Genomic DNA, 10,344 nt, shown 5'->3' on the forward strand with positions numbered 1-10,344 from the left:
GAGTAGAGCCTGTGTGTGGGGAAAGATGCGGGCTGCCCGCTGCAGGCTTGGGGCTCCCTGCCCTGATGCGCTCCCCCTGGGGGCTCCACAGCCTGGTGGGCAGGATCCGGGAGGGAGTGCTGTGCTGGGCCACCATGGCTGCCAAGCTGAGGTACCCCCTGCTCACCCAGCAGTAGTGTGGGCACAACTCTGTGCTGCCGCCACTGCTGAGCCTCACCTTGGTGGCCACAAAGGTGCAGCACTCTCCCCCACAATGGGTCCCACCCACTGGGCCACAGAAGTGGCTCCTGCTCGGAGCTGGTCTGGCCCAGCTGCAGCCCTGCACCCTGCTGTGGCCACAGAAATCTTAGGGGGCATGTTTATTGTGACCTCATCTGCTGGTGTTATGACCCCATTTGGGGTTGCGAGCCAGTTTGGGAACCGCTCTGCTAAAAGAAATCTACTCAACATCCTTATAAGACAAACATGGGAACAGAAATACATTAGCCTATTGGGCTATGGACAGAAATTCAAATAGCTGGAGCTTGAATTGATTCAATCTTTGCAAGTGAACAGACATTCAGGAAATGCAGGCCAGAAGCTGGGGGGCTCCCCGGGGACAAAGGGGGAAAATAAACCTCCTCTCTGGCCCTCTGCCTCAGGGGGCCATGCTGGCTGGTGTCTGGCCATGCCCCTGCCTCTGTCACTGCTGCAGTGAGGATGGAGTGCCAAGAGGACCCTGGCTCAGGTCCGTGCTGGTGGGACAAGGAATGGGGATTTAAACCCTCTCCCTGCCCAGTTCACTCCAGGCTACTACAGAGGCTGGCCATGTCCCAGCTGCTAGAGCAGTGAGTGGAGAAAGGTCTGTGGTAGTGGGACAGGGGAAGGAATGGAGAAAATAAACCTTTTCCCTGCCCCCTTTACCTTATGGGGCTCAGTGTCCTGCCATGCCCCAACCCCTGCTCTCACTAGGGAGCAGAGGGGTGGGACCAGCCCTGCTCCCCTAGAGCAGAGAGCACAGCCCCACCCAGGGCTGAAGAGCATGCTGGGATGCTGGGGGACTCTGGTTTAACTTAAACTAGGAAGGAATCTGGGGCAGAAATCCCATAAACCAGTTTGAACTCAATGAGGTAAGTTTGATGCTATATTCAACCAGGTTTATCTCAAACCAGTTTTGCCCATTTTTAAACTGGTTTATGTGCACTGAACTTATGTTCTGTTACAGATTTAAACCAGTTTCTGATCACTTAAATTGGTTTATGTGCAACTTCTGTCCCTAGCCTTGGACACTAAGTACCAGGACTTCACATAGACAATGACACCATGGCCCATTATAATCTAACTGATACATAACCTCTGCACTTCACAGGTGATAACAACCCACCTGAACAATCTTGTTCTTCCTTTAGCAGGTTTTACTGCATCTCTATTGCCTTTTGGCTACCTGATAATTTCTCTTATATTTTGCTTTTATTTACATGTGAAGTTTTAAACAGGATTTTGTTCCATTTGCTACTCAGCTCTGCTGTGTCGTCTTCTCTCCTAGAGGCCTGAGGAAAGGTATTGCGATATCTGAAAGCTTGCCTATGTCTATCCCAACCATGCAGTTGGTTCAATAAAAGACATCACCCACAAGAATTCCTGCCTCTCTTAAAATAGTGGATATTTAAAAAATCTTGGTTGTTCAATTAAGTTTTTGGTAACACAGAGCTAATGCGAGATTTAGTAAATGTCTGCAGTGCTGTTAGATCAACCAATAAAAGTGCAAAGCAATATTATTATAATGTTGCTTCTTTTATTAGCTAATGTGTATGATGAGGTATGTTTGGTTATCATATGCCAGAGATCCATCACTAAGCAATAACAATTCTTTTCAAACAAAGATTTGAAGTCATTTTTAATTTATGCATAAAGAGTATTACATAAAAAATAGTATCCAAGGAGGCTATTGCAGGATCCAAAGACATTCCAAATGAGAGAGAAAATGGAAAATGTGATCTAGCTACTGTATCCATCAGCAAATAAAGCTGTTTATACTAAGTCAATGCTATCTTATTTAGCTATATGAAGGCAAAAAGAATTTACACAAAATAGCACACATTTGTAAAACATGGATAAAGTGTTTAATTGCTACCTACCCTGTTTAATTTCTATTTTAAAGCAATGAAATATAGGACTCTTAGAACTAAATCTTAATAGTTTTTAATGTACAGCATTTTTCCCCTATGTCCTGAATCTCACTGAAGGAGTAATCCAATAGAAAAATCTGCAGTATTATGTTACCCAACCTATGAAAGTAGCTTCTGTTGACTACAGAGTAGACCAGTAATTCTCAACCAGGGTGCCACAAGATACTCTTAAGGGTGCCACACAATATTAGCGATGGTAAGTGTACAAACACCTACATACGATTCATAAGATAGACCCATAGGGTGCATCCCCACAAGCGGGAACGTGCATTTCCCCAGGGACAAGTAGCAGTGGCACACCTTGTGCCGCTGCTACTTGTCCTTGGGGAATGCCTGCACCATGTATGCTCCGGCACACAGCACATTATCCCAGGTGGGGTAGGGGAGGCTGGGGCCAGCAACTGTGCTGGCTCCAGCAGCCTTATCTGCTGCAGCCACAGTGCTCCTGCAGAAGGGAGCCACCTGGCAGCCAGAGTGTGGCTCCACCTGGCCAGGCTCTGGTTTTGGGTGGCACATATACCACCCTGCTTTTTTTTTGGCATGGGTTATTTGACCCCAGGATCTCCCAGGGGCATGAAAACCACCTATGCTGCAAGGTAGCAGTGCAGGGAATGCCTGCATGTGCAGGTCTGTGGTGCCACATACTGCGAATTTGTGCTCATGAGGACACAGCCATAGATTTCAAATAGGAATCTACAGGGTCAGAAACAGTTGTGGTCTTTCTGAGGTCTCTACAACAGGTCCTTCTTTGCAGCATTGTAGCCTAGCCACTCATTCCCCAGTCTGTTTTATACATACAGGTATTCCATCCTAAGAGCAGGATTTTTGTATTTGTCCTTTTTGAATCTCATCTGATTGACTGCGGACCATTTCTCCAGTTTATGGTCTCCATTCTGCAGTCTTTGGAGTTTCTATTTTTAAAAATTACTTTGAAGCATACTATGGCACTTCTTTCTTGTATTCCCAGTCAGTGGAATGGAAGCAAGAAGGGCTCCTTCCTTCTTATTGTTGGTGATGGGCAAAGGCCTATTACTGCTGTGAGAGTCCTTCCTTACTGTCCCTTGAATCATTTTCACTGAAAACAAACACTGATTCAGTCAAAAATAAACCCCTGCCCATTTTAAGTGTCAAGAAATGCTGTCATTATGCTTAATTACTCTTATATTGTTAACTTCTTGTGCCTGAACTGGATGTAGAACCTTGCTCTCAGGTGTGTAATCTAAAGTTTATACAAAAATAGATAAAGTAATATGTTAGATCATCTCCTCTCTCTTTGCTCCTGACTGACGGCCATATCACAGATTTAATACTGGCAGAAGTGCATGAGCTAAAGATGGTGAGTTAGTAGAAGAATTTCCTGACTGCTGTTATTTTAACCCAGATTTTCTGTCTACTATAAACAAGTCAGTGGAGTAGTAATTTTTGCAAAAGCTGCCAAAACATTTATAGCAAATTTGAAATGTAAAGCTTTAAGAGGATTAACAGTTTCACAAACAGTCCCCTGCATAGGCATTATGTAGAATGCATCTGAATTTAAAACAGTGGACTGAGCAGATGGTGGATTTTTTTGCTAGTTAGTTTTATGAAAATAACTGTATGGGCAGTTGACTGGTTTTGCAGTCCTATGTGGACTATATACTTGTTACTACTTGAAAGAATATGAGGAAAAAAGATTGTATCAGTTAATTCTGCATACGCAATATGTATGAAAAGAGCCTGTTTCACAGAATGATATTTTACTCTTTATTAGAGATAATTATCTAGGGCCCACTTTCCCATTGGCTTTAACAAATGTGGATACTTAGACCAGGGAAGTGCGAGTACAAAATGGGCAAAATACATTATCAAATCATAGTTTCCTAGTTGGTAGGTTCAGAAGGGACCTGAGCAGATCATCAAGTCCAACCCCCTGCTGTGGCAGGAAAGAGTGCTGGGATCAAATGACCCCAGCCAGGTGTTTGTCTAGCCTCCTTTTAAAGACCCCCAGGGTAGGGGCCAGCACCACTTCCCTTGGAAGTTAGTTCCAGATCCTAGCTGCCCTGACAGTGAAGTAGTGTCTCCTGATATCTAGCCTGAATCTACCCTCTGCTAGCTTGTGAGTTATTTCTTGTTACTCCTGGTAGTGCTCATGGGAACAGTGCCTGCTGGTCCCCCCTGACTAGTTTGTAAATGGCCACTAGATCCCCCCTCAGCCTTCTCTTGTGGAGGCTGAATAGGTTCAGGTCCCTTAGCCTCTCCTCGTAGGGCCTGCCCTGATGACCCCTGATCATGCGGGTGGCCCTCCTCTGAACCTTCTCCATGCTGTCCACATCCCTCCAGAAGTGCGGCTCCTAGAACTGGACACAGTACTCCAACTGCGGCCCAACCAGTGTCGCATAGAGGGGGAGGATCACCTCCTTGGACCTGCCTGTGATGCATCTGTGGATGCATGACAAGGTATGGTTGGCCTTCCTAACCGCATCCCGACACTGTTGGTCCATGTTCATATTGGCCTCAATAATGACTCCAAGCTCCTTCTCTGCTTCTGCACTGACAAGAAGGGAGTTCCTCATGGCAGAGGCATCAGTCCGTTAGTATTTTACGCTTGCTTGGTTAGATCAATCTAAGTATAACATCTGCACATACTCAATGTTACTATGGAGAAGCACAGAAGGCAATGTGTGGCCTGCCCTCTTTACATGATTTACTCCTGCCTTTGTGGTGTCATTTTGAAAAACAATAGAAATTGGATCATTCAGAAACTTTGAAGGCCTAACCTCACGAGCAATCCATGAGTAAATAAATCAGTTCCTGTCCAATGGAACAACTGGTAGGTAAGTATCAAGTTGAAACTCAAATAAGCTTCCTAGCTTTGATGTTATTTTCTCCCCATAGGAGGAACCCATGGTTTCACAGTTTATTCACACTGAGACATGCTTCTTACCTTTACAACTTTTGGACTACTGGACTAAACAAAACATATACATTTTTTTTTTCTAGTTATCTGGGGAAGACTTTGACACAATATTTGAATGATTTATTTGTAATGTGTTGTGTATTCTCAGATCCCAAATAAAGAAGAATTATTCACATAGACCATACAAAAATTCTTGAATAGTATTGCTTGAAAAATTTATAATCAGATGACATTTCTTAAGGTAACAATCATAATGATATGTTTATGGAAGTGCCTCAGAAATACTAACTTAACTGAAATCTAGAATAAATATAAAGACAATCTAGAGTCTGTTTTTATATTAGAACATACTATTTCAGGATAAAAAAAGCTGGCAAGTCAGTCAGCAACACGCAAGTCCTTGACTTCAGGAAAGCCGACTTTGACAAGCTCAGGAGGCTTGTCAGTGAGGCCCTAAGGGACTGTGACCACAGGGAGAGGGGAGTTCAAGAAGAGTGGTTGCTCCTCAAGGGAGCGATCCTCAATGCACAAACTAAGTCTATTCCATCTCGGAGGAAAGGCAGCAAGAGGGCACAGCAGCCCCCCTGGCTCTCCAGGGACCTAGCAGACCTCCTGAGGCTAAAAAGAAAGGCCTACAAAGGATGGAGGATGGGAGTCACCTCCAAGGAGGATTATTCTGCACTGGTCCAGTCCTGTAGGGAGCTGACCAGGAAAGCCAAGGCTGCAACTGAACTCCAGCTAGCTTTGAGCATCAAGGACAATAAAAAGTCCTTTTTCAGATACGTGGGGAGCCGGAGGAAAAGCAGGGACAACGTTGGACCCCTGCTGAACCAGATGGGGCAACTGACAACTGACGCCCAGGAAAAAGCCAGCCTATTAAATAGGTACTTTGCGTCAGTCTTTCATCAGCCCCATGGGACGCCCATGCCCGCTACAGGGCCGGGAAGTCCGGATGAGGGTGATCCCCTGCCCCCCATTAATGCTGACTTCGTGAAGGAACATCTTGAGAAGCTGGATACCTTCAAGTCAGCCGGCCCTGACAATCTTCATCCCAGGGTACTCAAGGAGCTGGGGAGCATCATAGCCCAGCCTCTTGCGCGGATCTTTGAAAACTCTTGGTGCTCTGGTGTAGTGCCCGAAGACTGGAAGAAGGCCAATGTGGTGCCTATCTTCAAGAAAGGGAGGAAAGTGGATCCGGCTAACTATAGGCCCATCAGCCTGACTTCTATCCCAGGGAAGATCTTAGAAAAGTTTATTAAAGAGGCCATCCTTAATGGACTGGCCGACGCCAACATCTTAAGGGATAGCCAGCATGGGTTTGTTGCGGGTAGGTCTTGCTTGACCAATCTCATTTCCTTCTACGACCAGGTGACCTATCACCTGGACAAGGGAGATGAGATTGATGTCATATATCTTGACTTCAAAAAAGCCTTCGATCTGGTGTCCCATGATCGTCTCTTGGAGAAACTGGCCAATTGTCGCCTTGGGTCCTCCACGATCCACTGGCTGGAAAATTGGCTCCAGGGTCGGACCCAGAGGGTAGTAATTGATGGAAGTCACTCATCGTGGTGTCCTGTGACCAGTGGGGTCCCCCAGGGCTCTGTCCTTGGACCCATACCGTTCAACATCTTCATTAATGATGTGGACACTGGAGTCAGAAGCGGACTGGCCAAGTTCGCAGATGACACCAAACTTTGGGGCAAAGCATCCACACCAGAAGACAGGCGGATGATCCAGGCTGACCTGGACAGGCTCAGCAAGTGGGCGGAAGAGAATCTGATGGTGTTCAACGCCGATAAATGCAAGGTTCTCCACCTTGGGAAAAAAAACCTGCAGCATCCTTATAGGCTCGGCAGTGCTATGTTGGCTAGCACTATGGAAGAAAGAGACTTGGGGGTCATCATTGACCACAAGATGAACATGAGCCTGCAATGCGATGCTGCGGCTAGTAAAGCGACCAAAACGCTAGCTTGCATCCATAGATGCTTCTCAAGCAAATCCCGGGTCGTCATTCTCCCCCTGTACTCGGCCTTAGTGAGGCCGCAGCTGGAGTACTGCATCCAGTTTTGGGCTCCACAATTCAAAAAGGATGTGGAGAAGCTTGAGAGAGTCCAGAGAAGAGCCACGTGCATGATCAGAGGTCAGGGAAGCAGACCCTACGATGACAGGCTGAGAGCCCTGGGGCTCTTTAGCCTGGAAAAGCGCAGGCTCAGGGGTGATCTGATGGCCACCTACAAGTTTATCAGGGGTGATCACCAGTATCTGGGGGAATGTTTGTTCACCAGAGCGCCCCAAGGGATGACGAGGTCGAATGGTCACAAACTACTACAAGATCGTTTCAGGCTGGACATAAGGAAGAATTTCTTTACTGTCAGAGCCCCCAAGGTCTGGAACAGCCTGCCACCGGAGGTCGTTCAAGCGCCTTCATTGAACACCTTCAAGATGAAACTGGATACTTATCTTGCTGGGATCCTATGACCCCAGCTGACTTCCTGCCCTTTGGGCGGGGGGCTGGACTCGATGATCTTCCGAGGTCCCTTCCAGCCCTAATGTCTATGAAATGTCTATGAAAAGGATGAGATTATGCTGTTTATCAAATTACTAAACTGCACAGCTGCAGCAGCAGTACTGTAACAGAAAACTAAATTGGTGTCTTATCTTTCAATTGAGGTTTAGTTTATTATTCTTTCCCAAAGGTCACTGCTCAGATTATCTGTTTGACCACTCATAGCCAGCTCTACGACCTTTGCAGTTTTTCTTTACATTTTTAAATATTTGACCTCAATCACTTACACAATGTGTAATGATGACATTTAAAGAAACTGCGACTCTGTCAAATAACTTTGTGTTCAAGAATACAGCTTATTTTTTTAAGCTATATCTACCATTTCCCTTATGAATTACTGACAGAACTCAGTATTTCACACAGCATCACATAAATCACCTATGCCATTTAGTACTGTGGCACTTAAATGAATGATTCAAGATATATAATTGAAACATTATGGTGAAATAGTAGAATATTCATAAGCACCTTTTCAAATATTCTCTCAAGAGGCCTTCATTACTACCTATTTCGGTATAAAAAGGGCTCAATCCCGTATTTGTTGCCTACCCAAAGCTCCCACTCATTGGGAACACAAGGAATGAAAATCAGACCCACAAGTAAATTGTGATAAACAAAGCTAGCTACTATGGGTTTTTAAAATAATGAGCAACTCTGGACTGTACTCACACAGTTCTTTTTATATTTTGGATGTCCTATAGCAACCAAAATTAATGAACCCTTAAACTCTGGATTCCCTTGGAATGAAGCAGTGCTATTATTTAAGTCCATAAGTTATTAAGATGAGGTTACCTTCTTCTTCTATTTGTCTCTATAAAATATTTTCGTGCCCGACTTCGATATATTTTTTGATCCTCCAGTAATGCTTGACGCTCTTCTTCTAAATCTCTTCCAAGATGAAACATTACGGTTCTATTAATATTTAGTTAAGGAAGTTGTAGCTAAAATCTTGGAAACTCCTAGTCATTATTCTTACTATGTACTAGACTGATTAAAAAACAAGCTGTAATTCTCAGGTATAGACTAAAAATAGGATTCTTTCTGTTTGCATGGATTTCATTGAAGGACTGGTGCTTTATTACGTACCTTTTTGAGAAGTAAATTGTATTCATGAGCAACAGAATGTGGATATAGAAAAGGTATTATCACAATGTACACGCATAAAGAGTGTAATTCCATCTCTCAGCTTCTATGACCGTAACAAGTTGCTGGGGCTTTACACTTATCATTTAGTTAAAGTGCCCCATGCCACCATTTTGAAGAGCGAAGACACTCAATACATGAGATGCCAAGGCTGCTGGAGCATGCTAATTAGCCCACTCTAGTAGATTTGATTAATCTGCTGTAATTACAGTGCGTCTGAACAGACATGTCTATATACCTCTTACTGTTTAATCTCATCTTTACATTCTAGATAATGAAACACTTGGGTCAGGAATGAAGAGTTTTTCTGAATCTTGTTCACAATAGAAACAACAAGAGCAAATAAACTATAATGTAAAAATCACACAATGTCCTTATGATCCAACACTACAACAAAGGTTATATTAAAAGTCCCAGGACTAGAGAGATTAGAGTAGGGAAACAAATATAAGCTTTTTAAATCAGGCATATTTGGTAGTACTAAACAAGTGCACGCAGCAGCATCGGGACAAGCAAAGGGTACATACAAAGAGCATATCCTGCCATCTAATCCCGTTCAGAGCTCAGCAATACAAATGCTGAGACATGCCAGCACCTGAGCTGCATGTCACCGCCACCACACGTGGGTACGCATTAGCAGTACAGCAACAGCAAAGTATTTCTCCAGCACGGCCAGCGTAATTCCCGGACCGTCGCAGCTACAACCGTCCTCTAAAAGTCCCCAAGCTTCTTCAGTTCTCTACTGTACAGAGAGTAACTCTGTGAACATCGCCAGGGGTCTGCAAGGCGTGAATCCTCCCAGCCTCACCTACCAGGGCAGGAAGCCAGGTCACCCTGTGAAGATGTGGCCCTCACTGGCCTGGCCCAGTGCTATACCCCCGTGAGCTCAGTACTACCTACAACACGCAACAATATTCCAGCGGGGGAACTGAACAGTCCCTCCGTTTTAAGCAGTAAGGAGCGCAGCAGCGCCCAGGGCCGGATGGGCAGCGCCCGCTCTGCCTGGGGGCCGGATCTGGTGGGTGCCCCGAGTGGGGGTATGGCTTGGCCTGTGGGAGAAAGGGGACTCGGCCTGGCTGCAACCTGCGCAGGGATTAGGAGCACCTGTTGGAGGTCGAGCAGGGCCCTGCCCCTGCCCCGACGGCCAGTCCCGTGCAGCCGCTTGCCCCCCGGGGAACCCCCTCCCCCCGAGCCCGCCCCATTCCCCCGGCCCGCAGAGGATACGCGTGGGCGGCGGAGGGGCCGCATTGGGCCTCCGCTGCGAGGCTCCTGCTGGGCTTCATCACCCGCGAGCGGTCGCTGCCTTCCCCGTCCGCACTGCCGGCCCGGCGGGCGCCCCAAGGGCGCAGGCCCCTGCGCCGGCCGCCGCCGCCATCGCCATCCCGGCAACAGGCGACGCCGCTGCCTTCGCAACGGGAACCAGGGGCGGGGCCTGGGGCCGGGCGCGGCAGCCGCGCATGCGCGGTGGGGCGGCGGGCAAGTGCTGGGGGAGCGAGCTGGGCGCGGGGCTCCTGCCTGGCGCAGCGCCGGGGACAGAGGGATGGCGGGCCCGGGGCGCGCGGGGGCACGAG

The 10,344-nt window shown here is 46.7% G+C and overlaps 1 protein-coding gene across 2 annotated transcripts in view; it reads right to left on the minus strand.

The window, feature by feature from the left end:
* The window catches only part of CEP126 (centrosomal protein 126), a 54,841-nt gene extending 44,645 nt beyond the window's left edge, over positions 1 to 10,196 (minus strand). For both annotated transcript variants that reach the window (XM_019482029.2, XM_019482028.2), the window contains exons 1-2: positions 9,998 to 10,196; positions 8,423 to 8,542 (exon numbers count right to left, since the gene is read on the minus strand). In XM_019482029.2, coding sequence (XP_019337574.1) covers positions 8,423 to 8,542; positions 9,998 to 10,056 — 179 coding nt within the window. In that variant the 5' untranslated portion in view covers positions 10,057 to 10,196. The remainder of the gene's footprint in view (positions 1 to 8,422; positions 8,543 to 9,997) is intronic.
* Between the last annotated feature and the right edge of the window lie 148 nt (positions 10,197 to 10,344).

Source organism: Alligator mississippiensis, chromosome 1 (assembly GCF_030867095.1).
Source record: "Alligator mississippiensis isolate rAllMis1 chromosome 1, rAllMis1, whole genome shotgun sequence".
NCBI classification, from domain to species: domain Eukaryota; kingdom Metazoa; phylum Chordata; order Crocodylia; family Alligatoridae; genus Alligator; species Alligator mississippiensis.